At 51.1% G+C, this 19,383-nt stretch overlaps 1 protein-coding gene across 1 annotated transcript in view; it reads left to right on the top strand.

The window, feature by feature from the left end:
- crhr2 (corticotropin releasing hormone receptor 2) overlaps window positions 1-15,313 on the top strand; it is a 56,144-nt gene extending 40,831 nt beyond the window's left edge. Inside the window, exons 6-11 of the mRNA XM_078398390.1 lie at window positions 1,289-1,349; window positions 3,389-3,461; window positions 3,905-3,990; window positions 6,002-6,137; window positions 9,042-9,083; window positions 14,155-15,313. Of these exons, the coding sequence (XP_078254516.1) occupies window positions 1,289-1,349; window positions 3,389-3,461; window positions 3,905-3,990; window positions 6,002-6,137; window positions 9,042-9,083; window positions 14,155-14,292 (536 nt within the window). The 3' untranslated portion in view covers window positions 14,293-15,313. The remainder of the gene's footprint in view (window positions 1-1,288; window positions 1,350-3,388; window positions 3,462-3,904; window positions 3,991-6,001; window positions 6,138-9,041; window positions 9,084-14,154) is intronic.
- Window positions 15,314-19,383: the final 4,070 nt, after the last annotated feature.

Genomic DNA, 19,383 nt, shown 5'->3' with positions numbered 1-19,383 from the left:
CCGCGTCGGGGCGATCGAAACTCCGCGTCGGGGCGATCGGAACTCCGCGACGGGGCGATCGAAACTCCCGCAGCTTGGAGATCCCAAAGTCGGTCTCTGACCGGAGACCACGATCTCCATGATGTTAACGTCCACTTTTTTATATCACAAAATACTTTATTCCAGTGATAAATATTTACAAAACATCTTCTTTTCAACAACTCCATCAGACATTTCCGGAGGTTACGCGTTCAATGCAGATATTCATTGCCAGATTTACACAGAATCCCTTCCCTTATTTGGAGGGGCGTCTCTCTCCACCACACCCTGCCCCCCATGTCCAGCAGCGGAAGGCCCCTAGACTGTGGTCCTCCCCCACAGAGCCTTGGCGTTGGCTGCACCAAGCTTCAGTGCGTCCCTCAGCACGTACTCCTGCAGTATGCAGTGGGCCCAGTCAGCAACATTCCCCCACGGACAGCTCGCTCCGCTGGGAGGTCAACAAAGCTCGGGCAGACCAAAGAGCGTCTTTCACCGAGTTGATGACCTTCCAGCAGCACTCGATGTCAGTCTCTGAATGCTACTGTCCCTGGGAACAGTCCGTAGATCACAGAGTCCTTGGAATAAATCATGACAGGGACCCCTGCAAACCTCTCCATACTCTCTGTGCAAATCCACACTCTGTGAAGAGGTGGGCCACCGTCTCCTCTCCATAGCAGCCGTCCTGAGGGCAGCGTGCGCTGGTAGTGAGGCTCCTCGCACGGTTGGAGCTCCACCCTCTGTGTGAAGAGGTTGCCCCATCAGGCTCCTCTTAAATATACACTGGGATTTAGAAGGATGAGAGGAGATCTTATCGAAACGTATAATATTATTAAGGGGTTGGACACGTTAGAGGCAGGAAACATGTTCCCAATGTTGGGGGAGTCCAGAACCAGGGGCCACAGTTTAAGAATAAGGGGTAGGCCATTTAGAACGGAGATGAGGAAAAACTTTTTCAGTCAGAGAGTTGTGAATCTGTGGAATTCTCTGCCTCAGAAGGAAGTGGAGGCCAATTCTCTGAATGCATTCAAGAGAGAGCTGGATAGAGCTCTTAAGGATAGCGGGGTCAGGGGGTATGGGGAGAAGGCAGGAACGGGGTACTGATTGAGAATGATCAGCCATGATCACATTGAATGGCGGTGCTGGCTCGAAGGGCCGAATGGCCTCCACCTGCACCTATTGTCTATTGTCTATAATGTTTACCCTCTCACCTTAAAGCCGTGTCGTCTGGTTCTGGATTGGTTAACCTCAGTGCGGCTCCTTGTTTCCGCAGGTATCCCCTGCCCGATCATCGTCGCCTGGGTCATTGGCAAATTCTACTATGAAAATGAGGAGTGAGTATTCTGCCAGATAACAGGGCCTAGTGACGTTTATAACTGGTTATTTATCACGTAAAATACATAAATTCGGGGTGGTCACGGTGGCGCAGCGGTAGAGTTGCTGCCTTACAGCGAATGCAGCGCCGGAGACCCGGGTTCCATCCTGACTACGGGTGCTGTCTGTACGGAGTTTGTACGTTCTCCCCGTGTCCTGCGTGGGTTTTCTCCGAGACCTTCGGTTTCCTCCCACACTAATTGGCTGGGTGTAAATGTAAATTGTCCCTAGTGTGTGTAGGATAGTGTTAGTGTGCGGGGATCGCTGGGCGACACGGACCCGGTGGGCCGAAGGGCCTATTTCCGCGCTGTATCTCTAAACTAAATAAAGCTAATTCCGGATGGTGACTCTGGATCTCTCTCTTTTCCCGTACATGATGTTCATGTGATAGGAGCAGAATTAGGCCATTCGGCCCATCAAATCCACTCCACCATTCAATCACGGCTGATCTATCTCTCTCTCCTAACCCCATTCTCCTGCCTTCTCCCCATAACCCCTGACACCCGCACTAATCAAGAATCCATCTATCTCTGCCTTAAGAACATCCACTGACTTGTGGCCTCCACAGCCTTCTGTGGCAAAGAATCCCACAGATTCACCGCCCTCTGACTAAAGAAATTCCTCCTGATCTCCTTCCTAAAGGAACGTCCTCCAAATCCGAGTCTGTGCCCTCTGGTCCTAGACTCTCCCACTAGTGGAAACATCCTCTCCACATCCACTCTATCCAGGCCTACTTTGTAGAAAGTAGAACAGATGTTCTCAAAGCAAGGGCGTCACGGTGGCGCAGCGGGTAGAGTTGCCGCCTCACGGCGCCAGGGACCCGGGTTCCATCCCTACCACGGGTGCTGTCTGTACGGAGTTTGCACGTTCTCCCCGTGACCTGCGTGGGTTTTCTCCGGGTGCTCCGGTCTCCTCCCACACTCCAAAGACGTATGGGTTTGTAGGTTAGTCGGCCCTGTGTAAATTGCCCCCAAGTGTGTCAGGAGTGGATGAGAGAGAGTGGGATAATGTAGACGTTATGTGGACTGAAGGACTGTGCCTTTCAATCAGTCACTCAAAGTTATGGTTTAGGATTTGGAGAAGTAAAATTGATAATAAAACATTCAATAAATATCTATTTGACAGTGAAAAGGATTTATTGCGGGTTTATAGCTCACAAAACTGTTAAGTTATGTACGTTTCAAGGTATTTTTGAAATATAAACGTGATTGAATAGAGTCAAGTGTGGTTAATTGTAGTTTGTATCAACAAAGGAACACTGAGATTCTCACTTGCTGCAACTCAACAGCCCTGTTAACACAATATCACGCGGATAAGTATGTAGCAGTGGTTGGTAATTCAACAACCTGCCAACTAGGGGGAGAGAGGATTTACACACTGCCCTGCATAATGTTTGGGACAAAGACCCATCATTTATTTATTTGCCTCTGTTCTCCACAATTTGAGATTTGTAATAGAAAGAAAATCACATGTGGTTAAAGTGCACATTGCCAGATTTTAATAAAGGCCATTTTTATACATTTTGGATTCACCATGTAGAAATTACAGCAATGTTTATACATATTCCCCCCCATTTCAGGACACCATAATGTTTGGGACACAGCAATGTCATGTGAATGAAAGTTGTCATATTTAGTATTTTGTTGCATATCCTTTGCATTCAATGACTGCTTGATTCATGGACATCACCAGTTGCTGGGTGTCTTCTCTGGTGATGCTCTGCCAGGCCTGTATTGTAGCCATCTTTAGCTTATGCTTGTTTGGGGGATAGTCCCCTTCAGTCTTTGGTCCTCATGTTGATAAACAGCAATGAAGGTTTCCAAAGGTGATGGAAAGACTGGAGGAAAGACTAGGTGCTGAGAGCTCTCTTATACCCACAATTAAACACACCTGAGCAATTACAAACACCTGTGTAGCCATGTACCCCAAACATTATGGTGCTCTGAAATGGGGGGGCTATGTATAAGTACGCCAATGGCAATTTTCTTGATGTTTACAGGTGTTGGTTTGGAGAAGTGGCGGGTCACAGAATGGACTACATCGTTCAAGGTCCAGTGGTTCTGGTGCTGCTGGTAAGTTCGTAAGTGATAGGAGCAGAATTAGGCCATTCGGCTCATCAAGTCTACACTATTCAATCATGGCTGCTCTATCTCTCCCTCCTAACCCCATTCTCCTGCCTTCTCCCCATAACCCCTGACACCTATCCATGTTCTCCCGAGATGCTGCCTGACCCGCTGAGTTACTCCAGCACTCTGTGAAACGTCACCTATCCATGTTCTCCACAGATGCTGCCTGACCCACTGAGTTACTCCAGCACTCTGTGAAACGTCACCTATCCATGTTCTCCACAGATGCTGTAAAGCACCCTCTGCAGTTCCTTGCGTCTGTATCTTGCATTGACAAGATTTAAGACTTTGCTATCACAGACTGTAACTGATCGAACATGATTTGGGGTTTCTTGGCATCTTGGTTTTCAGTGTAAGATGTGCTGATGTTCCTCTGTGTTTCCGAACAGGTAAATTTCATCTTTCTGTTCAACATTGTGAGGATCCTGATGACGAAGCTAAGGGCATCCTCCACATCTGAGACCATGCAGTACAGGTAACTCAATGCAGTACAGGTAACTCAATGCAGTACAGGTAACAATGCAGTACAGGTAACTCAATGCAGTACTGGTAACAATGCAGTACAGGTAACAATGCAGTACAGGTAACAATGCAGTACAGGTAACAATGCAGTACAGGTAACTCAATGCAGTACTGGTAACAATGCAGTACAGGTAACAATGCAGTACAGGTAACAATGCAGTACAGGTAACAATGCAGTACAGGTAACAATGCAGTACAGGTAACAATGCAGTACAGGTAACTCAATGCAGTACTGGTAACAATGCAGTACAGGTAACTCAATGCAGTACAGGTAACTCAATGCAGTACAGGTAACTCAATGCAGTACAGGTAACTCAATGCAGTACAGGTAACTCAATGCAGTACAGGTAACTCAATGCAGTACAGGTAACAATGCAGTACAGGTAACTCAATGCAGTACAGGTAACTCAATGCAGTACAGGTAACAATGCAGTACAGGTAACAATGCAGTACAGGTAACTCAATGCAGTACAGGTAACTCAATGCAGTACAGGTAACAATGCAGTACAGGTAACTCAATGCAGTACAGGTAACTCAATGCAGTACAGGTAACAATGCAGTACAGGTAACAATGCAGTACAGGTAACTCAATGCAGTACAGGTAACTCAATGCAGTACAGGTAACAATGCAGTACAGGTAACAATGCAGTACTGGTAACTCAATGCAGTACTGGTAACAATGCAGTACAGGTAACAATGCAGTACAGGTAACAATGCAGTACAGGTAACAATGCAGTACAGGTAACAATGCAGTACAGGTAACTCAATGCAGTACAGGTAACAATGCAGTACAGGTAACAATGCAGTACAGGTAACAATGCAGTACAGGTAACTCAATGCAGTACAGGTAACTCAATGCAGTACAGGTAACTCAATGCAGTACAGGTAACTCAATGCAGTACAGGTAACTCAATGCAGTACAGGTAACTCAATGCAATACAGGTAACAATGCAGTACAGGTAACTCAATGCAGTACAGGTAACAATGCAGTACAGGTAACTCAATGCAGTACAGGTAACTCAATGCAGACAGCACTCTGAAGTTGCTGAGCAGTGATTCATGCGTAGCAACCCGCCTCCCAGCCCGGGCGGCCGCCATTGTTGGAGCGGGAGCACGTGGCCGCTGGCTGGGTGAGGTCACGTGGGGCGCTGGGCTGTGACGTCACCCTTTGTCCCTTATTTGGGAGTGAGGAAGTTGGCAACCCTAGTCTCAACTCTGCAGATGGCTGTGGACGCCAAGCCAATGGATATGTTCAAGGCAGAGGTAGATGGGTTCTTGATTAGTGCGGGTGTCAGGGGTTATGGGGAGAAGGCAGGAGAATGGGGTTGGGAGGGAGAGATAGATCAGCCATGATTGAATGGTGGAGTAGACTCGATGGGCCAAATTGCCTAATTCTGCTCCTTTGAAGACGCTTATGAACATGAACTTGGTGAATGCACAGAGTCTTTTATCCAGAATTAAGAGTAGGGTAATCGTGGGGTGCAGGAGGCTGAGGGGTGACCTTACACAGGTGTATGGTTTAGTTTAGAGATACAGCACGGAAACAGGCCCTTTTGGCCCATTGGGTCCGCGCCGACCAGCGATCCCCGCACGCTAACACTATCCTACACACAGCAGGGATAATTTACACTTATACCAAGCCAATTAACCTACAAACCTGCACGTCTTTGGAGTGTGGGAGGAAACCGAAGCACCCGGAGAAAACCCACGCAGGTCACGGGGAGAACGTACAAACTCCATACAGACGGCGCCCGTAGTCGGGATGGAACCCGGGTCTCCGGCGCTGCATTCGCTGTAAGGCGGCAACTCTACCGCCGTGCCACTGTGAAGTATAAAACCGTGAGGGGTGTGGGTGGGGCCTGTTTTATTGTGGTGTATGACTCTATGATTTAGTCAATAAAAATGTCAACGCTAATCCGCCCAACTAAACCTGGCTGTTTCTCCTGTCTCCATCTGTTCTGTAGGAAGGCAGTGAAGGCTATCTTAGTGTTGTTGCCTCTGCTGGGCATAACCTACATCTTGTTCTTCGTCGACCCTGGCAAGGATGACATCTCCTACGTGGCCTTCCTCTACTTCAACTCATTCCTCCAGTCCTTTCAGGTGCGTGCTCTGGTCAGGAGGTCCCGCATCGCCTAACCCCTAGGGTTGCCAACTGTCCCGTATTAGCCGAGACATCCTGTATTTTGGTTTGTCCCGTACGGGACCGCCCTTGTCCCGTATTAGGCCAGGGGGGCGCTGTAGGCCCAGACACTGTAGGCCCGGACACTATAGGCCCGGACAACTCTCTGGGTGAAAAAGTTCCTTCTCACCTCAGTTTCAATGGCCTCCCCTTTATTCTTAGACTGTGGCCCCTGGTTCTGGACTCCCCCAACATTGGGAACATTTTTCCTGCATCTAGCTTGTCCAGTCCTTTTATAATTTTAGACGTCTCTACAAGATCCCCTCTCATCCGTCTAAACTCCAGTGAATACAAGCCTAATCTTTCCTCATATGACAGTCCCGCCATCCCGGGGATTAACCTGGTGAACCTACGCTGGTTCTCCACTTCCACCTCCCCCCCCTTCATGGATCGCTGCCGCCTGGTGTCAAGTTAGGAAAAGGGGACTTACAACGAGATCTGGGTGTCCTGGTGCATCAGTTACTGAAAGGAAGCATGCAGGTACAGCAGGCAGTGAAGAAAGCCAATGGCATGTTGGCCTTTACGACAAGTGGAGTTGAGTATAGGAGCAAAGAGGTCCTTCTGCAGTTGTACCGGGCCCTAGTGAGACCGCACCTGGAGTACTGTGTGCAGTTTTGGTCTAATTTGAGGAAGGATATTCTTGCTATTGAGGGCTTGCAGCGTAGGTTTACTAGGTTAATTCCCGGAATGGCGGGACTGTCGTATGTTGAAAGACTGGAGCGGCTAGGCTTGTATACACTGGAATTTAGAAGGATGAGAGGGGATCTTATCGAAACGTATAAGATTATTAAGGGGTTGGACACGTTAGAGGCAGGAAACATGTTCCCAATGTTGGGGGAGTCCAGAACCAGGGGCCACAGTTTAAGAATAAGGGGTAGGCCATTTAGAACGGAGATGAGGAAAAACTTTTTCACTCAGTGAGTTGTGAATCTGTGGAATTCTCTGCCTCAGAAGGCAGTGGAGGCCAATTCTCTGAATGCATTCAAGAAAGAGCTAGATAGTGCTCTTAAGGATAGCGGAGTCAGGGGGTATGGGGAGAAGGCAGGAACGGGGTACTGATTGAGAATGATCAGCCATGATCACATTGAATGGCGGTGCTGGCTCGAAGGGCCGAATGGCCTCCTCCTGCACCTATTGTCTATTGCCTCCGCTCTGTCGGCCTAATGTAGATGGGGTGTGGTTTTTTAAAATATTAATTAAAAATATGTATTCAAATATTAAAATAATATATACAGTACGATAAAACCAAATCAGAGCCCACCAGCAGGACAAACAATAAACTACTATACAAGTATCTTACACTCCTTGTCCACACCCCCCCGCGGTGCCCAGCGGTCCTGGAAATCCACCAGGGTGCCCGTGGACAGCGCGCGGTCCCTCTCCAACCCCACCCGGGCGCGGGCGGACGTAACCCCGGAAATGGGGCAGGCAGCCGGCAAGGGCAGAGTCTTCTTCACCCTGGCGCCGTGACTCACGGATGGCCAGCTTGGCCAGGCCCAGGAGCAACCCAACCCAACCAGGACATCTTCAGCCCCACCCCAACCCTCTCCCCTAACGCACAGGGTGGCCAGAGATGAGGGTGGTGGGTGTGAAGGGCAGCCAGAAGGCAAGGAGCAGCCCCTCTAGATATTGGTCCAGGGGCTGCAACCTCACACACTCCATGTACACGTGGAACACAGACTCACACACTCCATGTACACGTGGTACACAGACTCACACACTCCATGTACACGTGGAACACAGACTCACACACTCCATGTACACGTGGAACACAGACTCACACACTCCATGTACACGTGGAACACAGACTCACACACTCCATGTACACGTGGTACACAGACTCACACACTCCATGTACACGTGGTACACAGACTCACACACTCCATGTACACATGGTACACAGACTCTTCCAGCCCGCTAACGTGGCAGGCAGCTGGCGAGTCTGTGAACCAACCGCGAGATAAACAGGTTGCAGGGACTTCCCAGTGTAAATACCCTCCACCCCAGGTCCCCGATGGAGAGGGGCAGGTTGGTGGGCAAGGGCAAGTTGGGCCGGGGAACCAGTGACTCTATGACTATTCGTGAAGCTTAGCCATGAGTTCGTGTTACAACTTAGGCTGGACACTGTAGGCCCGGACACTGTAGGCCCGGACACTGTAGGCCCGGACACTGCAGGCCCGGACACTGCAGGCCCGGACACTGTAGGCCCGGACACTGTAGGCCCGGACGGCACTGTAGGCCCGGACACTGTAGGTCCGGACAGTGTAGTAGGAAAAAAACTGCAGATTCTGGTTAACATTTGTGTCTACCTTCCAGACAGTGTAGGTCCGGACAGTGTAGGTTTGAACAGTGTAGGCCCAGACAGTGTAGACCCAGACAGTGTAGACCCAGACAGTGTAGACCCAGACAGTATAGGCCTGGACAGTGTAGGCCTGGACAGTGTAGGCCCAGACAGTGTAGGCCTGGACACTGTAGGTCTGGACAGTGTAGGCCCGAACAGTGTAGGCCCGGACAGTGTAGGCCCAGACAGTGTAGGCCCGGACAGTATAGGCCTGGACAGTGTAGGCCTGGACAGTGTAGGTCCAGAGGCCCGGGCGCCACCTAACGGAGGTTGTGTAGCAACCCGCCTCCCGGCCCGGGGCGGCCGCCATTGGCGGAGCGGGAGCACGTGGCCGCTGGCTGGGTGAGGTCACGTGGGGCGCGGGGCGGTGACGTCACCTTGTCCCGCATTTGGGAGTGAGATAGTTGGCAACCCTAGGTACAACATGCCCCAGAACTCAATCACACTCTCTCTCTCTCTCTCTCTCTCTCTCTGTGTCTTGCAGGGGTTCTTCGTGTCTGTGTTTTACTGTTTCCTGAACGGAGAGGTAAGTTGGACTTGTTTTCTTCATAAAACCATTCAGGCAGAATGATGAATGCTGGTCGTTGTCAAGCAGCATCGACTTTACTGTTTCTGGTGACTGAGCAGAGGAGTTAACAAACCAACTGTGACCCGGTGGGCGTGGCACCGCAGTAGCGTTAGGGTTGCCAACTGTCCCGTATTAGCCAGGACATCCAGTATTTTGGGCTAAATTGGTTTGTCCCGTACGAGATCACCCTTGTCCCGTATTAGGCCCGGGGTGCGCTGTAGGTCCGGACGCTCTAGGCCCGAACGGCGCTGTAGGCCCGGACAGTGTAGGCCCGGATAGTGTAGACCCAGACACTGTGGAACAGGACACTTTGGCCTGGGGGCCGCTGTAGGTCCAGACAGTGTAACCTCGGACACTGCAGGCACGTACACTGTAGGTCCGGGGTTCGCTGTAGGCCCGGACACTGTAGGCCCGAACACTGTAGGCCCGGAAACTGTAGGCCCAGACACTGTAGGCCCGGACTCTGTAGGCCCGGACACTGTAGGCCCGGACACTGTAGGCCCGGACACTGTAGGCCCGGACACTGTAGGCCCGGACACTGTAGGCCCAGACAGTGTAGGCTAACGGAGTGTGTTCGGCAGGGCCGAGTGTGTTTGCCTAACGGAGGTTACGTAGCAACCCGCCTCCCGCGGCCGCCATTGGTGGAGTGGGAGCACGTGGCCGCTGGCTGGGTGAGGTCACGTGGGGCGCGGGGCGGTGACGTCACCTTTTGTCCCTTATTTTGGAGTGAGATAGTTGGCAACCCTCGGTAGAGTTGCCACCTCACGGCACAAAGTCCCAGGTTCGATCCTGACTACAGGTGCTGTTTGGAACGCAGGAGGATGAGGGGAGATCTTATAGAGGTGTATAAAATCATGAGAGGAATAGATCGGGTAGATGCACAGAGTCTCTTGCCCAGAGTAGGTGGAATCGAGGACCAGAGGACATAGGTTCAAGGTGAAGGGGAAAAGATTTAATAGGAATCTGAGGGGTATCTTTTTCACACAGAGGGTGGTGGGTGTATGGAACAAGCTGCCAGAGGAGGTAGTTGAGGCTGGGACATAGAAAATATAGACATAGAAATCATAGAAAATAGGTGCAGGAGGAGGCCATTCAGCCCTTCGAGCCAGCACCGCCATTCATTGTGATCATGGCTGATCGTCCACAATCAGTAACCCGTGCCTGCCTTCTCCCCATACCCCTTGATTCCACTAGACCCTAGAGCTCTATCTAACTCTCTCTTAAATCCATCCAGTGATTTGGCCTCCACTGCCCTCTGTGGCAGAGAATCCCACAAATTCACAACTCTCCGAGTGAAAAGGTTCCTTCTCACCTCAGTTTTAAATGGTCTCCCCTTTATTCTAAGTACCCCGTTCCTGCTTTTCCCCCATAACCCTTGAATTGTAAGGAATTTAGTTTAGTTTAGTTTAGAGATACAGCGCGGAAACAGGCCCTTCGGCCCACCGGGTCCGCGCCGCCCAGCGATCCCCACACACTAACACTAGCCTACACCCACTAGGGACAATTTTTACATTTACCAAGCCAATTAACCTACAAACCTGCACGTCTTTGGAATGTGGGAGGAAACCGGAGCACCCGGAGAAAACCCACGCAGGTCACAATAGACAATAGGTGCAGGAGGAGGCCATCAGCCCTTCGAGCCAGCACCACCATTCAAAGTGATCATGGCTGATCATTCTCAATCAGTACCCCGTTCCTGCCTTCTCCCCATACCCCCTGACTCCGCCATCCTTAAGAGCTCTATCTAGCTCTCTCTTGAATGCATTCAGAGAATTGGCCTCCACTGCCCTCTGAGGCAGAGAATTCCACAGATTCACAACTCTCTGACTGAAAAAGTTTTTCCTCATCTCCGTTCTAAATGGCCTACCCCTTATTCTTAAATTGTGGCCCCTTGTTCTGGACTCCCCCAACATTGGGAACATGTTTCCTGTCTCTAACGTGTCCAACCCCTTAACCCCGTCATAGGGAGAACGTACAAACTCCGTACAGACAGCACCCGTAATCGGGATGGAACCCGGGTCTCCGGCGCTGCATTCGCTGTAAGGCGGCAACTCTACCGCTGCGCCACCGTGCCGCCCTATTTATTAGTTGCTTCAAGTGACTGCAGGTTCCGATACAGGGGATTATTCCCTCTTGCCGACTGCCCACAGAGTTTCAGAGATTGTGGTCGCAACCTATCCATCTGTTATCAGGTTAGACGCCACTTTTAACACCGCCAATTTTAGCTCCGTGTGCTTCAACGGATGTAATAACAGGCAGTGTGAAAACAATATGTGAAGCTATCTGGTCTGATTCAGTCGTGGAACTTTAAACAACAGCTTCTTATTAGTTTAGTTTAGAACATAGAAACATAGAAAATAGGTGCAGGAGGAGGCCATTCGGCCCTTCGAGCCAGCACCGCCATTCATTGTGATCATGGCTGATCATCCACAATCAGTAACCCGTGCCTGCCTTCTCCCCATATCCCTTGATTCCGCTAGCCCCTAGAGCTCTATCTAACTCTCTTTTAAATCCATTCAGTGAATCGGCCCCCACTGCCCTCTGTGGCAGAGAATTCCACAAATTCACAACTCTCTGGGTGAAAACGTTTCTTCTCACCTCAGTTTTAAATGGCCTCCCCTTTATTCTGAGACTGTGGCCCCTGGTTCTGGACTCCCCCAACATTGGGAACATTTTTCCTGCATCTAGCTTGTCCAGTCCTTTTATAATTTCATACGTTTACCTCGTTCCATTTACCCGCATGTTGGGCGTAGGACCAGTATATGTTGGGTTAGTCAGTGTTCCACACTGTTACTGACACATGTTGGGCGTAGGGCCAGTATATGGGTTAGTCAGTGTTCCACACTGTTACTGACACATGTTGGGCGTAGGACCAGTATATGTTGGGTTAGTCAGTGTTCCTCACTGTTACTGACACAGAGCATGTTGGGCGTAGGACCAGTATATGTGGGGTTAGTCAGTGTACTGCACTGTTACTGACACATGTTGGGCGTAGGACCAGTATATGTGGGGTTAGTCAGTGTACCACACTGTTACTGACACATGTTGGGCGTAGGACCAGTATATGTCGGGTTAGTCAGTGTTCCACACTGTTACTGACACATGTTGGGCGTAGGGCCAGGATATGGGTTAGTCAGTGTTCCACACTGTTACTGACACATGTTGGGCGTAGGACCAGTATATGTCAGGTTAGTCAGTGTTCCACACTGTTACTGACACAGAGCATGTTGGGCGTAGGACCAGTATATGTCAGGTTAGTCAGTGTTCCACACTGTTACTGACACATGTTGGGCGTAGGGCCAGTATATGTGGGGTTAGTCAGTGTTCCACACTGTTACTGATACATGTTGGGCGTAGGACCAGTATATGTGGGGTTAGTCAGTGTTCCACACTGTTACTGACACATGTTGGGCGTAGGACCAGTATATGTCAGGTTAGTCAGTGTTCCACACTGTTACTGACACATGTTGGGCGTAGGACCAGTATATGTCAGGTTAGTCAGTGTTCCACACTGTTACTGACACATGTTGGGCGTAGGACCAGTATATGTCAGGTTAGTCAGTGTTCCACACTGTTACTGACACATGTTGGGCGTAGGACCAGTATATGTGGGGTTAGTCAGTGTTCCACACTGTTACTGACACAGAGCATGTTGGGCGTAGGACCAGTATATGTCAGGTTAGTCAGTGTTCCTCACTGTTACCTGGCACAGAGCATGAGGTGGAATCTCCTGACCTACATACAGTTCCTGGCTGGTTGGAGACATTATACACGGGGGCTTTGGTGAGTGGCCACTTTACACAGTGCCCTCCATAACATTTGGGACAAAGACCCATCATTCATTTATTTACCTCTGTGCTCCACAGTTTGAGATTTGTAACAGATAAAAAAAAGTCACACGTGGTTAAAGTGCACATTGTCAGATTTTAATAAAGGCCATTTTTATACATTTTGGTTTCACCATGTAGAACTCACAGCTGTGTTTGTACGTGCACTGATGAGCCAAAACAATATGACCACCCGCCTAATAGACAAAAGGTGCAGGAGGAGGCCATTCGGCCCTTCGAGCCAGCACCACCATTCAATGTGATCATGGCTGATCATTCTCAATCAGTACCCCGTTCCTGCCTTCTCCCCATACCCCCTGACTCCGCTATCCTTCAGAGCTCTATCTAGCTCTCTCTTGAATGCATTCAGAGAATTGGCCTCCACTGCCTTCTGAGGCAGAGAATTCCACAGATTCACAACTCTCTGACTGAAAAAGTTTTTCCTCATCTCTGTTCTAAATGGCCTTCCCCTTATTCTTAAACTGTGGCCCCTTGTTCTGGACTCCCCCAACATTGGGAACATGTTTCCTGCCTCTAACGTGTCCAACCCCTTAATAATCTTATACGTTTCGATAAGATCTCCTCTCATCCTTCTAAATTCCAGTGTATACAAGCCTAGTCGCTCCAGTCTTTCAACATATGACAGTCCCGCCATTCCAGGAATTAACCTAGTAAACCTACGCTGCACGCCCTCAATAGCAAGAATATCAAGAAGCAACTGCTTGTTTGAAAAGTAAAAGGAATTGGCAAGAGTTGCTGATGGAGTAACTCAGCGGGTCAGGCAGCATCTGTGGAGAACATGGATAGGTGACGTTTCACAGAGTGCTGGAGTAACTCAGCGGGTCAGGCAGCATCTCTGGAGAGAACGTTTCGGGTCGAGACCCTTCTTCAGACTGAAGTCAGGGGAGAGGGAGACACAAAGATAAGGTGTGTAGGGTGTGAAACCTGGACAAAGGGGATGAAGATCATGGAAATTGTAGAATAGATTATTGTTGGGTGGGAGAAGGTAACCACAATGCAAACGGTGATAGAATGTAGTCGGGGTCAGCTAGACTGGTGGAGAACTGGGAAGGGGGTTGGGGGGGTATGGAGAGAGAGGGAAAGCAAGGGCGATCTGAAGTCAGTGTTGATGGCGCTGGGTGGTGTGAGCTGCCAGGTCTGAGGTGCTGTAACGTGTCTCTCTGTCCTGTGTTTGATTGCAGGTGCGCACAGCTGTCCGTAAGCGGTGGCACAGGTGGCAGGACAACCACATGCTGCGTGTCCGGGTGGCCAGAGCCATGTCTATACCCACCTCACCCACACGCGTCAGCTTCCAGAGCATCAAGCAGACGGGCGTCTGATCAACCCCCCCACATCACCCACTAGCCACCCGCTGGACGTCTGACCCCACCACCCACCAGCCCCCACACCACCCACCACTGGACGTCTGACCCCACCCGGCCCCCACACCACCCACCACTGGACGTCTGACCCCACCCGGCCCCCACACCACCCACCACTGGACGTCTGACCCCACCACCCACCAGCCCCCACACCACCCACCACTGGACGTCTGACCCCACCCGGCCCCCCACACCACCCACCACTGGACGTCTGACCCCACCACCCACCAGCCCCCACACCGCCCACCAGCCCCCACACCACCCACCACTGGACATCTGACCCCACCACCCACCAGCCCCCACACCACCCACCACTGGACGTCTGACCCCACCCGGCCCCCCACACCACCCACCACTGGACGTCTGACCCCACCACCCACCAGCCCCCACACCGCCCACCACTGGACGTCTGACCCCACCACCCACCACTGGACGTCTGACCCCACCCCCCCACACCGCCCACCACTGGACGTCTGACCCCACCCGGCCCCCCACACCACCCACCAGCCCCCACACCGCCCACCACTGGACGTCTGACCCCACCACCCACCAGCCCCCACACCACCCACCACCCACCACTGGACGTCTGACCCCACCCCCCACCAGACCCCACACCACCCACCAGCCCCCACACCACCCACCACTGGACATCTGACCCCACCACCCCCCACACCACCCACCACTGGACGTCTGACGCCACCACCCCCCACACCACCCACCACTGGACGTCTGACCCCACCCGGCCCCCCACACCACCCACCACTGGACGTCTGACCCCACCCCCCCACACCACCCTCCACTGGACGTCTGACTCCCCACACCACCCACCACTGGACGTCTGACCCCACCCGTCCCCCAGGCTTCTGCTGGACGTTGTCACTGTTTCTCTTTGACGCTGAAGTGATTTGTTTGTTTGTGGGTGGTTGTGCACGTCGGATCTACACAATGGTGGGGGGGCCGGGGCGGCCGGCAGTGGGTGTGTGTGGGTGGGGGGGTGTGGGGGTGGATGTGTGGGTGTGGGGGGGCGTGGGAGTAGGGGTGTGGGAGTGGGGGTGTGGGAGTGAGAGGGTGGGAGTCAGAGGGTGGGAGTGAGGGGGTGGGAGTGTGTGGGGGTGGGGTTGGGAGTGTGGGGGGGTGGGGGTGGGAGGCAGTGGACAGGGCTGTAATCTCCCTGTCCCAGGACTGCGTAGATGTTGTATTGCTCGTGACCCTGCGCGTGCCACTGACTGCCCCCCAGCGTCCATCTCTACCTGAACCCTTCACAATCTCAGGGCAAGAACACCAACCTCCGGACCAACTCAGCGGGTCAGGCAGCATCTGTGGAGAACATGGATAGGTGACGTTTCACAGAGTGCTGGAGTAACTCAGCGGGTCAGGCAGCATCTGTGGAGAACATGGATAGGTGACGTTTCACAGAGTGCTGGAGTAACTCAGCGGGTCAGGCAGCATCTCCTAATCTGAAGAAGGGGTCTCGACATGAAACGTCACCCATTCCTTTTTTGCACAGATGCTGCCTGACCCACTGAGTTACTCCAGCACTCTGTGTCTATCTTCTGTGTAAATCAGCATCTGCAGTTCCTTCCCACACACGACGGCAGCCAACCAGATGCGTACAGATGCTCAGACCCCCAGGCTGTGGAGACCTCCTGCTGTTTGCCCAGCACAGTGACTGCTGGCCTGATAGACCATCGGGCGCGAGACTCGTGTTTGCTTTTCCAGGTTGCTGCCACACTCTTTGGGTGAATGAGCCCAACCCACGAAGCCAACCAGTGCTGCCGCCCAAGTGACTTGTTATGTACAATTGTACCAGTATTTATACCAAATGCTGCCGTGATATTTAGGCAGCTTTCCCGTGTATTTATATTTTTATGTATGTTCGTGCATATACCAGAATGTTGCCAGGACTGGAGGGTGTGAGCTACAGGGAGAGGTTGAGCAGGCTGGGTCTCTATTCCATGGAGCGCAGGAGGATGAGGGGTGATCTTACAGAGGTGTACAAAATCATGAGAGGAATAGATCGGGTAGAAGCACAGAGTCTCTTGCCCAGAGTAGGGGAATCGAGGGCCAGAGGACATAGGTTCAAGGTGAAGGGGAAAAGGTTTAATAGGAATCTGAGGGGTAACTTTTCCACACAGAGGGTGGTGGGTGTATGGAACGAGCTGCCAGAGGAGGTAGTTGAGGCTGGGACTCTGGGACTATTGCAATGTTTAAGAAACATTTCGACAGGTACATGGATAGGACAGGTTTGGAGGGATATGGACCAAGCGCAGGCAGGTGGGACTAGTGTAGCTGCCTACACTGTCCGGGCCTACACTGTCCGGGCCTACACTGTCCGGGCCTACACTGTCCGGGCCAACAGTGTCCGGGCCTACAGTGTCCGGGCCTACACTGTCCGGGCCTACAGTGTCCAGGCCTACAGTGTCCGGGCCTACACTGTCCGGGCCTACACTGTCCAGGCCTACACTGTCCGAGCCTACACTGTCCGGGCCTACAGAGTCCGGGCCTACACTGTCCGGGCCTATAGTGTCCGGGCCTACAGTGTCCGGGCCTACACTGTCCGGACCTACAGAGTCCAGGCCTACAGCAGCACAATAGGTTTGTAAACTCATTACTCAATGGATAATATAAACAAACCAAGTTCAAAAAGTTCAATATTAGTGCAAAAAAACACAACAAAACACGAAGTCCCTTGTGCAACGCAGGCCGTTTGTAGATCGTGGTTCAGTTGGAGTTTGTAGTGTTCAATAGTCGGCTGGTTGTTGCTAATTCTTTCAATCAATCAATTAACTCCAGTTACATCCCCTGGAGAAATGTGTGTCGGGCTTCCTGCAAAAAGAGGGAACGGTAAGAAAGCCGGAGATGTTTCTGATGGTGAAGGTGGCTCAACAACGCTGCTTCTCTGTGGAGAGGAAGGACCAGACATCCTCTCACTGCATCTCCACGCCTCTGTTGCTCTCTCCATTGGTATAGGGGTGCAGAGTAGTGAACTAGGGTTGCCAACTATCTCACTCCCAAATAAGGGACAAAAGGTGACGTCACCGCACCACGCCCCGCGTGACCTCACCGAGCCAGCGGCCACGTGCTCCCGCTCCACCAATGGCGGCCGCGGGAGGCGGGTTGCTACGTAACCCCCATTAGGCGGCCTCCGGGCCTAGACTGTCCGGGCCCACAGTGTCCGGGCCTACAGAGTCCGGCCCCACAGTGTCCGGGCCTACAGCGTCCGGGCCTACAGAGTCTGGGCCTACAGCGCCCCCCCGAGCCAAATATGGGCCAAGGGCAGTCCTGTATGGGACAAACCAATATAGCCCAAAATATGGGATGTCCTGGCTAATAGACAATAGACAATAGACAATAGGTGCAGGAGTAGGCCATTCAGCCCTTCGAGCCAGCACCGCCATTCAATGCGATCATGGCTGATCACTATCAATCAGTACCCCGTTCCTGCCTTCTCCCCATACCCCCTCACTCCGCTATCCTTAAGAGCTCTATCCAGCTCTCTCTTGATAGCATCCAACGAACTGGCCTCCACTGCCTTCTGAGGCAGAGAATTCCACACCTTCACCACCCTCTGACTGAAAAAGTTTTTCCTCATCTCCGTTCTAAATGGCCTACCCCTTATTCTCAAACTGTGGCCCCTTGTTCTGGACTCCCCCAACATTGGGAACATGTTATCTGCCTCTAATGTGTCCAATCCCCTAATTATCTTATATGTTTCAATAAGATCCCCCCTCATCCTTCTAAATTCCAGTGTATACAAGCCCAATCGCTCCAGCCTTTCAACATACGACAGTCCCGCCATTCCGGGAATTAATCTAGTGAACCTACGCTGCACGCCCTCCATAGCAAGAATATCCTTCCTCAAATTTGGAGACCAAAACTGCACTGGACTGTTGGCAACCCTAACGTGAACCCACCTGAAGTGAAATTGGTGCAAAGAGTGAAGGCTGGAGAAATTCTTTCTGTGAACGTGCTTATTTTAAAACTATGTCTCTTTGTTGCTGAAGTCACTTTAGTCCAGGTGTGTTTCTGTGATTTGTACTATCACTTGTGTCATTTTCATTTTACCCTGAATATGTGAGATTTGGGAAGAACAAAGGTTGGAGATTTTAATGAAACAGATGTATATTTTTGTTTAATATATGTGCAAAGTTTATATGTAAAATCATATAAAAGTATAAAATATTTGAAAATGGAGATTACATGGATCTGAATGTTCTTTGCAAAAGAAATGTTTAAATGAAACGGAGTCACATTATTGAAACAGGCAGGAAAGAAAATGTAATCTCCGGTATTCATGTTTTATAGTAGGATTCAACCACAGGTGGAATCGTAGAAACACAGCGTGGAAACAGGCCCATTAGCCCAACTTACCCAACAATGTCCCAGCTACACTAGTCCCACCTGCCCGCACTTGGTCCATATCCCTCCAAACCTGTCCTATCCATGTACCTGTCTAACTGTTTCTTAAACATTGGGATAGTCCCAGCCTCAACTACCTCCTCTGACAGCTCGTTCTATATACCCACCACCCTCTGTGAAAAAGTTAAGATTCCTATTAAATCTACTCCCCTTCCTCTTGAACCGATGTCCTCTGGTCCTCGATTCCCCTACTCTGGGCAAGAGACTCTGCGCATCTACCCGATCTATTCCTCTCATGATTTTGTGCACCTCTATAAGATCTCCCCTCATCCTCCTGCGCTCCAAGGAATAGAGACCCAGCCTGCTCAACCTCTCCCTGTAGCTCACACCTTCTAGTCCTGGCAACATCCTCGTAAATCTTCTCTGAACCCTTTCGAGCTTGACAATATCTTTCCTATAACATGGTGCCCAGGACTGAACACATTATTCTAAATGCGGTCTCACCAACGTCTTATACAACTACAACATGACCTCCCAACGTTTATACTCAATACTCTGACTGATTGTGCCAAAAGCCTTTTTGACCACCTTATCTACCTGCGACTCGACCTTCAAGGAACCATGCACCTGTACTCCTAGATCCCTCTGCTCTACAACACTCCCCAGAGCCCGACCATTTACGGTGTAGGT

The sequence above is a fragment of the Rhinoraja longicauda genome, chromosome 4, assembly GCF_053455715.1.
Source record: "Rhinoraja longicauda isolate Sanriku21f chromosome 4, sRhiLon1.1, whole genome shotgun sequence".
Classification (NCBI taxonomy): Eukaryota; Metazoa; Chordata; class Chondrichthyes; order Rajiformes; family Arhynchobatidae; genus Rhinoraja; species Rhinoraja longicauda.
Note: the sequence above shows the minus strand (reverse complement) of the source record. Positions and strands in the feature narration are given on the sequence as shown.